The 18,424-nt window shown below is 40.9% G+C and overlaps 1 protein-coding gene across 2 annotated transcripts in view; it reads right to left on the reverse strand.

The window, feature by feature from the left end:
- The window catches only part of Pcsk5 (proprotein convertase subtilisin/kexin type 5), a 421,783-nt gene that overhangs the window by 165,265 nt on the left and 238,094 nt on the right, over positions 1–18,424 (reverse strand). For both annotated transcript variants that reach the window (XM_075973653.1, XM_075973652.1), the window contains exon 11: positions 167–284. In XM_075973653.1, the coding sequence (XP_075829768.1) occupies positions 167–284 (118 nt within the window). The remainder of the gene's footprint in view (positions 1–166; positions 285–18,424) is intronic.

Below are 18,424 nucleotides of genomic sequence, written 5' to 3' on the forward strand. Positions count from 1 at the left end.
TGTAGGACAGCCCACTAATACAGGGCTTCCCCTGGAAGGATGGCTGGGTATCTCGATTTTATAACTACACTAGAAACTACAGAAGCGTCCGGCTTCCATGTCCAACAGCACTTGCGCTGGCCTCATTCTGGGCATTGTCAGGCTGCTGGCAGGTAGCAAGCATTACTTGATTTGCCGGTCCGTGCTTTCCACACACACGTGCTGCTGAGGAACAGTTGTCCACTTCTCTGCCTCCATCACCATGGCTTCCGCATCCATCAGTCCAAATCCATAGAGATGGCTCACTGTGGAAGGCAAGAGGCAGGTCAGCTTTACTGTGGCCAGATCAACCGCTACCCACATTGACTCACTGTGCCATTCAACAGAGACCCCAGACATAACCCGAGGCTATCCTGACTATCTTTCCAACAAGACTTGAAAAGTAAACCAAGTAATCACAACATAATCGTTCATCGATTCTGCAATATTACTAGCAAAACGACGGTCATTTATGACGTGTTCCCATATGGTAGACTCTAGTCTACATTTTATATTTAGTTCTCTCAACAATCCGAAGATGCCATCACTCGTGGATGGAGAAACGGAGGCACAGAGAGGCACGTGCCCAAGGAGACCAGTGAGTCAGCGGTTGAGCTGTATTCCAACCCATACGATTTCGATGCAAGATTTTACTGATAACCATTTGTATTAAAAGTGATGACATTATTGATTTTATGAGATAAAATTACTAATAGCTTTAAAGGAAAGTGATAATGTACACAATTTCTCAGTGTAAGTAGAGCTCACATGCGAGAAATAGCAATTTTCTGACATATCTAGTAATTAGGTTAAATACCCCCAAAGGCATGAATTATTATCTTTCTTTTAGCATATAAAAACGCACTCAATTATATGCATAAAATATTTGGAAGCTTCTAGACTTTTATACCAGCTTCTTGTCTTCAAAGCCTCCATTAGTTTTCAATTAAGCTATGAGCTGATCTAGACCTGCATTTGATGTAGCGGTCTCCAAAAAAATCAAATACAGAATTATTTTACTGATGGTACAACAAAACCTACATATTCAGTTCCTTCTAAAAATACTCTGAGATCCACGCTGAATACTCAAAATCTTATTATATCTTATATATATATATAAGATTCTTATTATTATATCTTACATGTAAGGCATAAGATATATTATATCCACATTTATATCGTTATAGTCAACACAGAGTTAAACTTATAACTGATTTGCCTAAAACATTTTTTAATTATTGCATTAACTGTTTTATGCAAAAATCCCATAGCTGCCCATGTCTACGGGTTATTTAATATTCATATTTCTCTAGGATACCCGGCTGTGCAAATTTGAAAGCAACCTCCCCACTGATCCTTTGCTCCAGGGAAGGTCCTCTGTTCCAGTGTCTGGGGAAATCTTGGACCCTCAGCCTTACTGATTTTTCCCATATAAATCCCTTGCTCTAACTGTCCTAATTCCTTTTTTGAATGAAACCCCGTCTACTCTGAGCTCCCAAACACCTAGCTGGTCCATATACTTCCTAAAGTATTCTCAGACCAATAAAAAGCCAATGGATTTACTGAAATTCGACCAAGGCTGTCCATCAGTCTTCTTTGTAGTCCTATAAACTGTGAGCCCATCTGCTCTTTTGCTCATCGCTCTGCCCCTCCTCCATCCCTTGACCCCTCTGCCCCTCCTCCATCCCCTGGGGTCTCTGTGTGACAGACACTGCACAAGGCAGACCGCTTTAAAGCTGTGTCACTAACTGAACTGATAATTGACTCATCAGTCATGCGTCCTTATACTCCAGCTTCATTATAAAATGTTTGATGGAGGAAGTGGCTTGATACTTTTTTACAGGGTTCATAGGAACTTTGGAAATTGGAGCATGTGAAAAAGAAACATTGTACAAGAACACGGTGACAGTTTGCTTCATGCTGTTTGATAATTGTATAATATTTAACAAGCAAAAGAAAATATTTTTCCCATAATTTTCTTGTTTAAGGAAATTATGATGGATCCTGTCATGGTTCATTGAGTAGGATTATATATCCCAGGTGAAAAAACCTATACATTATTTTGTTATCAAGTGCTGAGCTAGACAGGCCATACTGAAAATATATAAATAAATTTACTTTTCTATGGCAAGGATACATATAGGCAGTTCTAATATATATAGCTTTACAACCTTTATTATTTACGTTTTTTCTTAAAATGTTTTTCTTAATTAAAAAGTAAGTTCAGCTCCTGAGTAAATTGGGAGAGTAGAAGGGGAGAAGGTAGGAAGGAAGGGGACTGGGGGAAACATATAGCATATTCCTATTGAAACAAAATGAGAAAGAAAAAAGGCAGTGTGATCGCAAAAAAAAGCTAAGTTCACTGCAAAATATCTTAAGTATACTGGGGAAAACTTACAAGTAAACGAAGTCATTAGTAACCTCAAAAAAACTGGTCTATGAATAATTCTGATATTTTGCTGCAGTTACATAACGTTATTAAAAACAGAAAGAGGAATATTGAACATGAGAGAAATACCAAGTGGGGATGCATGTGAAGGACGAGGGCAGGGAGAAGGGGAGGTAAAGAGCTAACAGGAGAACTTAAAATTCTAGTATTCTAGTCCTCAGTCAAGGATTACAGTTTACACTAACCTATAATGTGTTTTATAAGGGGGAGGGCATCCAGACTCTCCAAACAAAAGGATGATAAGGAGACAGAAGAATCTAAATTATCCCGATCTGAGTCATACTCATATTCACATATTAAAATGCTACACTCTTCCCATAAATATAAATATGGACAATTATTACTGCAGGCTCATCAACAAGGTTTTTTTTTGAAAGGACTCTAAAAGAAAGTCAAGGAAATGGAGTGATGGAAGTCTTTAGTGAATTCTCCCTTCTGTAACCATCACCCACAAGCCCAATATCATTTTATTACACATATTCAATAGTGTTTATCCCCCCTAAGTTTAGTCTAGTATTCCCCCAATCTGCTGGTTTTAAACTAGCACAACTATCATTTCACTTCAGTTCAGTAATAAGGTTGAAGACTCGGTTGGTGACCTCTGGAAGGACACTTCAGCCACTAAAGCATCTCTAAAGGAGACCACTGGAGCCTAGTTCAGCTCCATTGACTCTGTTCCTGCGTATCCATCCCCCTACCCCATAACAGGTCAGCTAACGCTGTCTATTCATGAAGCACTCAAACCCGATGTAAAGGAAGGAGGCCGAGGAGCCACAGTTTAACAGAAGAAAACATTAGACTAGAGTTCATAAACGTGAAAACTTGGATAGACAAAATTGTTGAGTTCGTAATGGATTTTTAATATTTGGAAATACTCAGAATTGTGCATCTGTCTATAGAAGTGGGACACAGCTGAAGGAAAATATGATGTCAATTATTCTATCTGTTAATTTTTCTTGTTGGTAATGCATTAACTCCATGTAGCTCGATAGGCCGTTATCTGTTTTGTTGGTAAATACTGATGAGGGAATAATCAGACAGTGAATGCATTAGACAAACTGTTTCCAAATGTGCTGTCAGGAGGGGAAAATAATAACACTGAGTAGCTTGGGAGCAACAATGATTTTTTAAAAAATATAATGTAAAAATTTCATACTCAAAATCACCTCACATGCAAAAATACTCATTTTGTTTTTCTACCACTATGAGTTCGTTTGCCTGCCGATCCCCGCTCAGGAGCCTCAGAACTGCAGGGTGTAGCCTCCAGCTGGCTACAGGGTGTCTGGTCTACATAAACACGGGCTGGAGGAGCAGAGCAGGCATGAAGTCATTTATTCACCAGAGGCGTGGTGTCTTATTAGAAAACTGTGATAGGAATGAAGAAGTTGGGTTCTTCCCCTCTGACTTTTTTGAAGTTATCAATAACTTTGGAAATTTACTTACGAGTCAATGTACACAGTTTATGAATTGCCTGTGGTGGCATCGCGCACGCAGGGCTATTCTATCGCTAAGGGACACTTATTTAGCATATAACTCGTGCCAAACTCAACAAAACGTAAGCCTGAAAGTAATTTCACCAGATCAAGGAGAATTCACCTGTGCGACATACATAACTTTTGTAACCAGGGTATAGGGATGACATGGATACAATTAGGGATCTCAACCACAAACTTCCATGCCTAAGAACAGGGATAGCAAAGATCCACTCCCAACACAGCAATAGATAATAGTCAAAAAATAATTCTAAAGTGACTGAGGGAATAAGACATGTGCAGAAAAGTCCTTGACAATCTTGAAGCAAAGTTGCCTAAGTAGATACCCGAGAACAAATGCATTTCTTGGTAGAGCGAGGAAGGGCCAGCTCCACTCCAGCATGCGGGGGAGACAGGAGGTGAATAACTTGCATCACTTGCAGGCGTCCCTTTGGACTGCGCGCCCATTTCTGTCGTTGTATGTGAGAGGCAGCAATGGAGACCTCATAAGAAGGCCTCTCGCAAGCAGCTCAGCTCACTAGAAGTGGCACTGTCCTGTTCTGGAAGCATAATGAGTTTTAATTCAAAGTTATCTAAAGGCTTACTGGCTTCGCACGGTCATATGGACAAGAGAAGTCAGGGAGATTGATAATTCTCTCTGGCAGGTGTATTTCCATTTTCTGATGGGACCAGAAGTGCTGAGAGAAGCTAATCACTGAGCACGCAAGTAAGCGATCATGTGAGCTGAAAGCAGATTCTGCTAATTGAAGCAACGGCTTTAGACAGCGGTCTACAAAAGCAGACCTCAAAGAAAGTTAGGCAGTTCAGAAGGGAGGAAAAAGAAATGATGTTTCTGAGCACAAGAGGCACAATATATATATATATATATTTTGCAAGCAGTTTTTTGGTAAGTTTTTGAGCTTTCTGAAGTGACTAAGGGCCTTTCTGCTACCAGCTGTCAGATGTGCAAAATGCTTCATGGTATCCAGTGCTAACACGTTTGCACGCGTGCACACACACAGAGCAAACATCCAACACACAGGCATTCCAAATATGAGCTTGGAAGAAATCTGATCATTTACCTGTGATTGACGGGGAGTACAAATAGAGTGAGCAGCATTTATCATAAATGCCTTTGAAATCTAACAGGAAGGTCCAGCGGACAGTTTCCGGTGAAGCCAGAGAGGACTCTCTCCAGACAGGGCTCCGAAGAGACTAAGTGTCCACGTTTGCCTAGGTTTCATTCATTCCTTCATTTCTTTTTTATTTACTTCTGAGACAGCATTTCTTTGTTTAGCCCTGGCTGTCCTGACACTTGCTCTGTAGACCAGAGTGGCCTCAAACTCAAAGGTCTGAACTGCCTCTGCCTTCCAAATGCTAGATTCAAGGCATGCACCACCATGCCAGCTTCTATCTTGACTTTGAAAATCAAAAGTTCTGTGTCCTGGGGAATGCATCACCATTCTTGGACTGATCAAGAGCTGTCATGGAAGGGTGATGCAGAGCTGTCTCTCACCAGGCATCATTTAGCAACCTGAAGCAAGACCGTGCTTGTTGTGTGGAACATCATCACTGATGTGTAGAACAGGGCTGACAAATGGGCTCAGGTATCTGACTGTCTGCAGTGCTGATTTCAGTGTTGATTGATTGTTGTACTTCACCAATACAAAATAAATGTCCTTAACCCCAAAATCCCAAATATAAACTTCAGCTCCAAAATCTGAACTTTGTAGAAGAGACACTGGGTTTGTGGGAAATTCCGAATTTGATCTCACGCAAGCACCAAAATGCAGGGGCACTATGATGTGTATGATTACATTTGAGTCATGTGTAAGGTTTCCAGAAAACATAAACTAACTCCCTGTTTATACTTGGCCCTTCTCCCCATGTATTACATATATGCAAAGATTCCCCAATCCAAACGCTTCCAGTCTCAAGGGCAAGGTGCACTGAGCCCGCAGAAGCTCATAATTGACACAGTGAGTTATCATACCACTTAGAAGGGTTGTGGAAATCTGCTGTCTATTTGACATTACCTTGAACAGGGAGAGCACAAAAGAAACAGAAAATGATTTGTGTTCTCAGTCAACCGTGAGGTGAGACAACAATGGAAAGACATAAGGAAAAGCAATTAAAGATTCAAAATGTATAATTACTGCAAGTATAAAAGTATTTCAAAAGAGTAAGAAATCATTCAGAGAGACAATGGTTGTAAAGGAAGTTGTCATTGCCTGGTGTGTAGTAAGCTCTCTGCTGCTAAGATGTGTAGTCATAAGGTCTACTAAGTATAAAGCATCTGCTGGTGCTTTGATAGATGTGGAGGCTTTGGATAGATGCAGGTGCCAGGCCTGCACCTCCTGATTAAGTAATCAATGAGGAAGACATGAAGCTCGTTGGCACAGTAATGAAATCAGAACCACCAGAATCGGTGGCTTGGAGAAGAGGGGTCAGCAGGGATGGGCTGAATGGAAATACCACAGGAAACAATGAGGAGGACCCCACAATGGGAGAAATGAAGGTCGCCTAAGACTGTCAGATGCCATCTACCATCAATCAATTTACCTGTAAGGAAATCACAGAGAGGGTGCTTGACTTTGGAATGGGTAGAAATCTGAACCAAAGATCAAAGAACTACCTGGAGTGGTTGTAGTCCTAGCCCCTTTGGGCTCTTGGATCCTCCATGTACACCTTCTCTGAAGAGCTGTCCCCCACTATGGAGCACTTCTTATACCCATTAACCAGATAGTGCCAAATGTCAGGGAGGGGAGGAGGATTGTACCTAAAATGGGCTGCGGCACTGTCTTAGGCTACCAGACCCCGTGTACATAATGTCAGTATCTAATTACTGCTCTTTTCGAGCAAAAAATGAGCAGTAGAATATGAAAATATCATATGTAAGATTTGAGAGTAAGAAGGTGGTGACCGAGGCTCCTGATGTGGTCCTGATGTTGGAGTGCCACAGTTGAGCATCTGGGACAGATGCTCTCAGCATCACCGCTGAGTTCCTTGTCTCCTCTCCTTCTCTGACTCCCCTCAAGGTCTCTAGCACAGATCCCATGTGAAAGTCTCAAGAGCTTCTTAGGGAAGTAGAAGCACAGTTTTAACACCTTTTTATGCTGCATGGTACAAAGTGCAGGCTCCAGCAGGGGCAGGACAACAGAGCAGCCGGCACCTGCGCTCTGCTGCACGGTTCGTGTTTGTTTTTCCCTTGTTTTCCATAGAATCTCAGGCTCTAGTAACAACTCCAACCGGATCTAAACATGCCAGCCGTCACCAGTGCTACTGACAGCTTGCATGGGGAAGGTTTCCAGACACTTGGCTGTCTGCTGGGGCTGCCCTTCAAAATTCCCCTTGGGATCGGCTTGCTCAGCGGATGTATGGAGTTCCATCATTATAGAGACGAATAGTGAGAGTTTAGAAAACATTCTGGCCTCTCTTCTACACATAATGCACATGTGCGTATGTACACATCCATACAGTTCATTATAGACACATATATAGGAATATACATTTCTTGTTTGCTTAACTTGCAGAATTCTCCAAATGCAAAGGATGAAAAAGTCAAATTATTATTATTTTTTCTGCTTAGTTCTCATTTATTTGTTCCCAACATGGTTGTGATTAGCAAATGATTTCTCTAAGGTGCTGAAATAATTTAAGCAGAGGTGGGGAAACTGTTTCACTAGCTTGAGGAGGCTCAGAACAGCACAGGACATATCTGGATGATAGTTTTGCTTATTTGTAGGAAAATAGGATTGTCTCTAGACAATGATGAGAACAAGATTAAAAATGTACTCCAAGGGCCTGTGATCCAAGGCTAAAGGAAAGTTTGCTGTGCCTGTCTGGCTCCCAGACTTGTGTCTTCCTGCTGTGAGAGCCGAGTAACTGACACAGTGGCATTTCCCTCAGTAGCAAAAGTGCTGAGATTTGGTTATCCCATCCACTCATAGGCCCTCTGGCTCACTCCCTGGAAGAATTCACACTCCACAGCTGGGACTGTCAGCTCACTAGGAGGGAAGCTAGCTCACCTCCTGTGGTGGACTTCTCAGGAACATTCCTTTCCCTCAACAGGTTTTCAGGTTTAAGGTTACTCCTTGTAACAGAATGGGAAACGAAACAAAGTCCAGCTGGGAAATAAAACCAAAGCAGCGGAGGAGAAACAAGAGGAAGAAGATCAGGGGGCTTGGGATGGGAGGGAGAGCCAGGAAGAACGGGGGTGGGAGTTCTCAGGGACTCTCGGGATTGTCTGTGGTTGAAGGAGGTAGAGATAAGTAAATGACAGAAGCTACCTTTTGCTTCATACAAAGCAAGGAGACGGGCAGTCTGGCAAGAGCAGTAGCCTGAGGAAGACAGGAGACCATGGTCAGCAGGACACCATGCCTATGCAGAGAGCAGGGAACAGACATGGGCCTGTAGGGAGTCAGAGTGAAGAGGCAGTTTGTTCAGACTACTGGAACATTCTAGTTGTGTAAGGAAGGACAGAACTGAGGCAGCCGTGCAACTGCAGCACTTCTCTTTCAGGAAGAGGAAGATGACATTTGTAACAGAGCACTAGGGGCCGGCTGGCAGAGCCGGAGTGAGACTGTAAGCTGACAGACAACTGACAAAAATGAGGTGTTTGGAGCAAGTTCCACATCAACTGTAGGACAACACACACTTGGAGAGGACACACACAGACACACACAGACACACACACACACACACACACACACACACACACACACACACACACACGTTAGTGCCCAGGCACCCCACCACCCCGATTTGTGTTTCTGAAAGGTTCTCTAGTGCTGCTTAGATGGTGGCCACTTCTTTGGGGTTAGCCTGGTTAAATAGGCTTTGCCACCTCAGAATATGAGCACGTCTCCTCAGGGCCCCTTCTCTCATGCCCAAATTGCACTAGAGTGGGCAACACAGAATACAGTGCCAGTATCTTTGGGTGTGTGCTATCCTGAATACTGATAATTCTTCTCTATCAAAGCACTGTAAGGCTTTATGAATTAGAGTGTACGTGTGTGTGTGTGTGTGTGTGTGTATGTGTTATTTCACCCACTTCAAGCCTAGATGATTCCTTCTTTAGATGCATATTACTTATGGTGGCAATTCTACAAGTTATCAGGATAGAGTCAGAGCTTGCATGAGTTGAGGTCAAACAAACAAACAAAACCATTATGGCAATGTACTTAAGTGACTCAGGAATTGGACTCAGTATTACACTGCCTTGAAAGTTGAAGAATTTTATGCATCAAATATGATTCTTAAAAATATTGCACCCAGGGCTGGAGAGGCGGTTCAAACATTTAAGATCACTGGCTGCTCTTGCAGAGGACATTGGTTCAGTCTCCAGCACCCACATGCTAACTTCCAACTGCCAGTAACTCCAGTCCCAGAGTATTTGATGCCCTCTTTTGGCCTCTGAGGGCACCAGGCATTCACATGGTGAACAGACATACATATAGGAAAAACACCCATACACAGATGAACTTGTAAACGAGAGGGAAAAATTAAAACATATGTATTTTATTGTGTGCCAACTAATAAAATCTTAACAATCCTATTAACAGGATATGTTGTTCATATTTTGCAGAAGAAACCAATTTTCATGGATATTAAAAGAACATGTGTAAAGGCGTGGGCCCTACAGTTAAGTCTTTAGAACTTCTTCTACATATACTGATTATTTTGCTTATGAACACACAATAATTTTTCCAGCTAAGTTATTCAGATAATTGAGTGAACTGCATAGAAACTGCTCTTTTCTTCAAAATGAGTTAAAATATGATGCACAGAAAAAGAAATAGGCGAGGCTTGGAAAGTGGTCTAACATCTGGCCCGCCATGCTTTCCCCAATTCTTGCTGAGAAATGACCTTTTTCAGTCACTTCTACAGAGGATTTCCCCCGGAAGAGGTTCATCTGGAAAAGAGACTTTATTTTATAATCATACTTGGGACAGGCTTTCTTTTTTTCATGAGGTCTAAGCAGGCATGCACAGATGCGAGATGGACACCGAGAGCTAAGAAGCAATTTTGCACTTGTGAACAGCCAGGATATTCCTCCTTTTGGCTCTTTCGAGGATAATGGGAAATTCAAGGCATAGCACCTCTTGTGGTGTAACCCTATAAAATGAAGTCTGTTGTAGCCATTATAGGGTTGTGTGATGGAAGTTTAATGGCTTTGAAATGCCATGGGCTAGCAAGATGTGAACACGTGTAAAGAGACTGAATTAAGATTCGAAGAGAAACAGAATTCTGGAACTATTTATTTCACAGCAGATGTATCCACATGGATTCTGCAGTGTGATTGCCTGGCATGCTACTCCATCCTGCCAGCTAGCTGGAGTAGCCTTAGGAAGTCAGGCATAGAACTGGCAGAAGACTAATCTTCAGGATACCTTTGTGACTTGGGATCTGCTCTGTGTTAAAGACATATGCACCAATATCAATTTCTCTAATGCCAAAAAAGATCAGCTATGCAATCATTTGGAAAAGAGACTCTGTAGGGCTCCTCTGTCTCTTGGTCATCTTCTGAACCCTGAATCAGTAAGAGTACCCAGACACCTGTCATAGCGTGGACACAGCAAGTTACAGCTCCTAACCCTGATGGGCCACATGTAAGTGGTGCATACAGCGTGTGCCAGGGACACGGATCCCAGAGCAAACACAGGCACACAGGGACTTCAGCCATAGCGTTTTCCTTCACTCATCTTCCTTCCATACTTAGAGTTCTATCTGTGTTCAAACCCCTTTCTGTAGAAAAGATGATCGGGAGGGAAGATCAGCTCGAGACAGCTTGATGCCATCACTAAAAGCCTCCAACAGAGCCCTTTATCTCCTGCTCCATCTTCTTGACGCTGCTCATGGTGCTGTTTCTGAGGACTCTCTACCTAAGCAGGAATGTGGTTCTACTGGACCCCAAATGAAATAATTAGTATTTAAGTTAATGAAGTCTTGATCTCATTTTGGCAGTATAAAAGTGTAAATGTATACAAAATAAAGGAAGAATAGTAATAAATTGCAGGCTTTTTTTTTCAAATCGTGTCGAGAACCAGTGATAGAAGCAGTGATGAACTAACTATAAGTTAGCAACAGTGGATCGATTACTCTATTGATGAGTAGGTTCTGAGAAAGGAAAGACAGAAGCAAAGGGAAAGCTAGTATGAGTGACATTAGAGTGATATTATGAATACATAAATATTTCTCACTCTAATGGCTTGGGGAGTGGACTCTAGGCCAGGTTTCAGTTCCTACTCAACCACCCAGCCTGACTTCCTTTTGCATGTAAACAACCTGCTTGACCAATAGGGAAGCCCTATCAAATATTCATAGGACATTGGTGATATTTATTTATGTCCTGTAATGTCAAGTGATATGTGCCTGGAACACGGTGAGTATTTTAGGCTTCTAGGGTAGGTATCATTAGAGTGTGGGACAAATTTGGACACGAAGCCTGGGATCTGAAGGTAGCTCAAAGGACAAAATGGAAACAAACAACTTCTAGACAAAACTGCTGTATTAAGAAAGCAGGTACACTGCAGCCTCTGAGAATTTCAAAACACATGTACATTAGTGCACACATACACATATGCACACACACATGCACACACACAGAGTAGAATCCAGGGTCATTATAAACTCTAAATTTCTTATTAGTATGTCTGCCTAACAATTTTATACCAACTCAAGATGAGAACTGAAATGACCTATTTTCTTAAATATTTGCAAAAATCACACGATGAACCCAAAGGCTACATCTGTATGTTAAGAAAGAAATTCAGACAGCAGACGTTAAGCAACTTCTGAAGGCTATGCTTCAGAGCAGCGAGAACTAAAGAGACGTTGGCCAAAGGAAATCTGTAAGGCTGTCTCAAAGCCCATTTTCTGGCCTGCCATTTTTTATAAAAGCAATCTTTTTACCATGTCCTTTACTGTGGACTTATTAAAAATCCATTTCAAGAAATACCCTTTAAGACAACAACAAGCAAGCCTGGCAGAGATTGTTATGTATCCCAAATCTATGACTGTCCTCATCTTGAAGGACGTTAACAGAAGACGACAGTTTGTTTTTCCCGAATGTCAGAAGTCTTGAGGTCAACAGTACATAACCACTTACTAAGATGATGGAAAACAGTCACTGCCAGAGAACTTGCCCATTTGCTATGTACATGTCATGTGTAGGCCGTTTCATAGAACCAATGAATTCATACCAGTAACTCGGGAAATAAAAATGACATCAGATTAGTATCTAGAATCAGCTTGCTTTGAAGTCATTGCTATTACCCAACTCACTCTGGTGGCTCACAAATGTACTTCAAATCAAAAGAGAAGTCCCCACTTTATAATTAAAGTAGCTTTGCTCTCAGATTTCTTGAAATTGTTTTCCTTATCATATCACACCTGCTTTTTCATCACACTCTGGGCCCTTTTTCTTCCTTCGCCTGAGCTGCAGCTTTCTCAAAGCTGTTTCTCCCAGTACAGTGCTGAGAAGACACAAACAGCAGGAAGCACTTGTGTGATCTAACAAGTCAAGATGCCATTTATGACAAGCTTTGGTTTTTAGAATTTTTACGACCTTAAAGCTCTCAGAATCTCCTTCCCTGTCATCATATTTATTTATGCTTCTGATTCATGGGGTTGAATTAACTCATCAGCACCATTAGGTTTTTTTTTTCTCTTAAACACTTTGGAGTCTGTTTACCATGTCCAAGAAATCACATGTAAAGCAGAAAGCACGAACAAGGAGGCTAATCATTTATCTAGAAACATCAACCCAAAGTCATTGAAAATATAAAATGTAAACAAGATCTCAGATGGGAGATAGCAGCAAAAAACAATGAGAAGATCAGGATATAGGAGTTCTGCAGCTATAAAGTAGTGGGGACGGGGCTGGCAGGATAGCTCAGTGGGTAGCAAGGATTTCTTCCAAGTCCGACCACCTGACTTCAATCCCCACTTGACTTCATCCCTGGAACCCACATGGTGGAAAAAACAGGCTTCCTCAAGCTGTTCTCTGACATCTACACACACACATCCAATATAAAAGGACGGAGGCTAATATGGGAAGGTGATAATAGCGACAATCAGATACAGATCACTCACTCTTCTAAGAACATTGATTCATGTCCTTCAATTTCTACAAGCCCAGCTTTTAACTTCAAAGACATGAGCAGACTATCAACTGAATATGTTGTACTAGTATAATGAACAACACGTAGATGATAAGTAATTTTACTTAAGTAATAACCTATGGGGGAAGAACTGTACCAAATTCTCCTTTGTCTTTCTTTTTAAAGACAGAGTTCCATTATATAGTCCAGGTGGTGGAATTCATGATCTTTTAGTTTCTGCCTCCAACAGTGTATACTATCAGGCTTCAGTGCTAAATTCTTTAAACCTACCACTTTTCTTACTTTTCCCTTTGGTTGCTTCATTGTACTGATAGACAAGTCTTGTACATGTTATTGCTTCACCTGAAATGGCCTACAGCTTGTTGGCCATTTGGTTCCACCCCTGCCTCCCGCTCAGGGTTCAGTTAAAATAAGAGGTTGGTTAATGATTAAAAAAATGTCTACGAAGACTTTTCCATATCAGTTTTTCTCATAATGAGTCCAAACTTCACACGAGAAAAGTCATCCATGGAAAAGTGAAGGAGAATAGAAATTGGTGGCATTCACAAGGATACAATTTAGTCGTTCAAAGAAATGGCCTCATGGCATAGTTAATGGAATAAAGGTATCTGAAAATATTAGAGATAGGGAGGAAGCCACACTCAACTAATCTTACTGATATAGAATCTTCAAGACCATGCCACCTCCAGTGACAGAGGCCAGGCAAATCAATAGCTGTACTGTGTGGTTGCAGTACAGAGAAAAATGAAGGCATACAAGAAGTTTTAGTGCATCAGTACCTGTCTAGATCTTGCTGGGGTGATGGCGTTATCTCTATCAAAACACATCAGCAGGACATGTAAAATCAAAACTTCACTACATGTAAGTTTAACTCAGTAAAGTCGGTAAGAATGTATGAAGATGACCACATATACTAATTTGTTTATAAACTGCGGTTTAATCCCAGGTTGTCTGCCTGAATGGTATATACTTTGAAACCACCATGAATAATGAGTTTCTTGTTTGGGATAAAAAGAAAACCTCAAATAAGGACTGCTGAACTTCAAAACAGTCTCTTGATGGCATATGTGAATCTGTTCTTATAGGACCGTATTTTGGCTTTAATTCTTTCCAGCTTGTTTTGGAACTGGATTCAGAATCAGTGCTTCAAGGAATCCATGTCATTACTTCCAGCCCTCATGCAGTTTAGACCAGAGCAGGATCCCACTGATAACGACTCTCAAATCTTGGGGATCAAAACCTGATAGCTTTTATTGTAGCCTGAGATGTCAACCGTCACAACAAAACATCATGATCCACTGTTCTTAAGGAGAGTCAAACACCTGTGCTGAAAGAAGAATTGAAAACGACCAGGGACATCAGTGCATCCTCTCTTGAAGTAGTAATTTAGTTTCTTAGGGGAATGACATGAAGATGTAACTCTCTGAAGCATAGAAGCTTCTGCACATTGCCAAACCAAGTTTTCTGCTTGCAATTTTATGTGGCATACTAATAGCTAAAGAGTCAGAAAGTCTTTAAAATTTCTTTTCAGATTCTTATCACTTCTTATTTACATAGGTGCAATTAATTAGAACTTGTGAGATTTAACAGACTGAATTCAAAGTGACATTTAAACATTACAATATGAAAATTAAGTAGAGTTGTGTTGCTATTGATATAGGATTAAGGGATAAAAAGTTTAAAGATACATTAGTTATTAAAAATCATATAGTTTTCTAGCCTGTTTGAGGTCAGTTAGCTAATTTCAACCCCCAAATACTCTCATTGACAGCATATTTATGTGTCTTTATCTTTATTCCAGGGGACAGAGATAATACAGAAATAGAGTCTTAGGACTCTTTCTGTTTGTCACTTTCTATTTTTGATCACTTTTTATTTGGTTCAGCCTTTTCATTATGTTTATTATTAGCTCCTATATTCTGCAAAAGCCAAGGTACAAATCCTGGACTTGTGTCTTCAAAAACCAGAGACAATGCCATTTAGTTATTAAGAGTGTAACAAAACCTAGAAAACCCTCCTATAACTCTCTCCAAATAACCAATTCATCTGGCATAGAGTTAACAGGCAAACTATGTAACCATAATTTTAATTCTGCTTTGTAGAGACAGAGGGGAGGAGAGGGAGAAAGAACCAGAGTGTGGGGAGGGGCGAACTGCACATGTGGGCCATTCAGGATTGGAACCCATGCTCTTACACATCTTAAGCAGGCTCTCTACCACAGAGTTACATTAAAAGTCCCGAAGGTGGGTTTTTAAGTACAAAAACTGTGTGTGTTTGAAACTCATAAGAACACAAAACTGAAGCAAAGCATGGCTGACAGAAGCAGGACCACTCAGTAGAAGATCAATATGGAGAAGACGTCTCTTTAGTCTCCGACAACGTTTTGTAACCTTCACACATTCAGTAGTTAGCTATTCCCAAAAGGAAAAGAACATTTTAGAGACAAGAATTTAGATTAGGTACCTGCTTAATCGAAACCCAGGTAAGCAGGGTTTCCTGTCAGGGACTTAGTGCTACCATCTAGATGTCTAGGCAAATCATCCACCAGATCAAAAAATAAAGGCCAGACCCTCCACCCCCTGCAGTGTGTGAGCCCCTTCATTCTGCAGACGAGCTAAAAGATAAGCCCACATACACCATAGTCAATAAATACAAGGACTTGGAATCAATAAATATGAGAAGAATCTAAGTTCAATGAACACAACACTAGAAAGCACAGAACGAGGGAAACAATCAAGTGGTATCTTTAGTAAGCAGATTCGTCAGTAGGATGATTCGTGTCTACTCATGTTCCAGTAATAGTCATTCACTTCAACAAATGGGTCCTAACTAGACTCCCACATTTGATTCTAACCCCATTGTTCACACTGGTCAGAGGAATAGCAAGCCATTTTGACCTTTCTTCAAAAACATAAAAGCATTATGCATCCAAACATCATGGAGAATAAATCATATTTCAACAGATAATCTACAAGCAAGTAGTAGAAATATATTCTTATTTAAACAGTGAAACAATAAAATAAATAGAGTTTTACCCTTTCAAGTGACAACACATTAGAAATCACTTCATACTCTCAAAACAAAAATAAACCAAATCCAAACATTTCATTTGGATTTAACACATGGCATGCTTAATTGATTCAGTACTTCTAATTCTTTTTAATAAGCATTACAAACTGAAAGACAAGTAGTTGCTAAAAATATATTGTAGTATCTTAAAACTACCATTCCCTATCAATGGAATACAATGGTGGCAATTAAAAGTAAAAAAAAAATGATTAAAAGTTAAGATCTGAGAGACTAAGAAGTCATGTTAGGTTGTCAATTGTTTTTTTTAACCATTGTGGGTAACCAGTTAGAAGTAAAAAAAAAATAATCTAGTAGTTTAGTCGTGGTCCAGGAAAGAGTCAGTGGGGACAGGGGGATTTCAGCAACATGCTGGGAGAAAAACAGAGACTTACATAGTCTGGGAGGGCAGTGAAATGGAGGGCGTGGCAACCTCGCTCACTTAGTGGTCATTTTTTGAGTTTCAATGACATTTTTTTTCATTCTTTCGCCTAGTAAAGATGACAGAAGGTCCTAATTTATTCTCTGAAATCTACTTCTGTTCCTAGATAGAAGAGAGTTTAACTGTACACAGTCATATCATCCAAATACAAATACTTTGATTCAAAGAGATGGTCATGCATTCCATAGACTCACAACTACACCCTCAAAAGCCCAGCTCAGGATTCGGGGAGAAGAATCAGTGGCACAGCCTGGGCACTGCAAGAGGCTTGGCTGGTTATGGTTCCCTCAGGGGAGTGGAGGAGAGGAGAGCCCAAGACAAGCTGTCATTTTCCCCAGAGATGCTCTGATCCCCAGATTATAGAAAAATCTCTGGATGAACATCTTGGGCAGCCTTCTGGGTGACAATGCTAGAGGATTCTGTCAAAATACACATCAGACCCATGACAGGTGCTCTAGCCCTTAAGCTGTTTCCTGCTGTGGCCAAGTACAGAGCTATCAATACTCTGTCTAGTGTGACCTGGGGGGGATTGTCAGGAGTTAGAATGAGATTAAAAGTAGGGCCATGTCAGTCAGGCATGGAGATACATGCCTATAATTCCAGTATCTAGGAAGGAGAAACAGGAGGATTGCCAAAAGTTCAAGGCCACTTTGACCTACATAGTGAGCTCGAGGCCAGTCCAGTCTACATAAGTGTGACAACTTATCTTCCAAAACCAAAAGACTAGTATCAACTTCAGTGTCTATAAATTGTGCTAGCCCATGGTGCCCGACATTTTCTACTCCTGTCTGTCTGGAGGACTGAAAGTGCTCAGAGCATCCTTAGGAACCAACCAGTGAAGAGACAGGTTGAATTCTGTCAGAAGAACAACCTGGGTGGAGGAAGCTCTTTTTAATAACTCACCGGTGTACTTAAAGGCACATGGGTTGTGGATTAAAAAGAGTGGGAACGAATCAGAAGAGACTTAAGAGATGGGATGTGGGGGCACTAATCCTGATAAAATGCCATCCCTTTAATGCTGAAGTCATCTTCTGGCTTGGGGAATGTTGCTCAGCAATGGGATACTAGAGTTTGCATTTCAGTTCTTCAATGACAGAATTCCACATCTGCTCTAAGAATGACTTTCCATTTACACACACATTCTCAGGTGGAGTCTTTCATGGGTGTGTGATAATTCATAGCATTCTTTTCAAGGAACTACTGGGGAAGGCACATAGTCCAAAGGTACCTAAAAACTGACTAGAATTATTCACAAGATGGACTGGACAAATAGATATTTAGTAAGTTTATATAGGGGTGCATTCATTTCCTTATATACATTCTGTAAAACTAGCCTGCTGGAAGAGATATTTTAATTATATTCAGGTTATTATTACTTCTGTTGTTACTATCATTAAGCATCAGAACAGAATCCTGTTAGTTCAATTAAAATCATGAAAAGCCAAGTGTTGACAGTGGCTACCGTCTTTGGGGTTTCCCACACAGTGAGCTGATCTCACTACAGGGGCATATGCAGGCTGCAGCTGTAGGAGCTGGGATGTTGGCTTTTCTGAATTTATCGGGGTAAATATAACATCTTCTTATATCTAAACCATGGCTTCTGCTTTCCTCAATGAGAAAGGGAAATTCTGATATGGATACAGACATCCCCATTCCAGCGGTGACCACTAAACAATCTGTGAAACTGCTCTCTCTCTCTCTCTCTCTCTCTCTCTCTCTCTCTCTCTCTCTCTCTTTCTCTCTCCTTTTTAATTTCCTCCTTTCTTGTATGTGTATATGTGTGTCTGTCTGTGTGTCCTGGAACTCACTATGTAGACCAGGCTCAAACTTGGAGATCCATCTGTCTCTGCTG

Source organism: Microtus pennsylvanicus, chromosome 5 (assembly GCF_037038515.1).
Source record: "Microtus pennsylvanicus isolate mMicPen1 chromosome 5, mMicPen1.hap1, whole genome shotgun sequence".
NCBI classification, from domain to species: Eukaryota; Metazoa; Chordata; class Mammalia; order Rodentia; family Cricetidae; genus Microtus; species Microtus pennsylvanicus.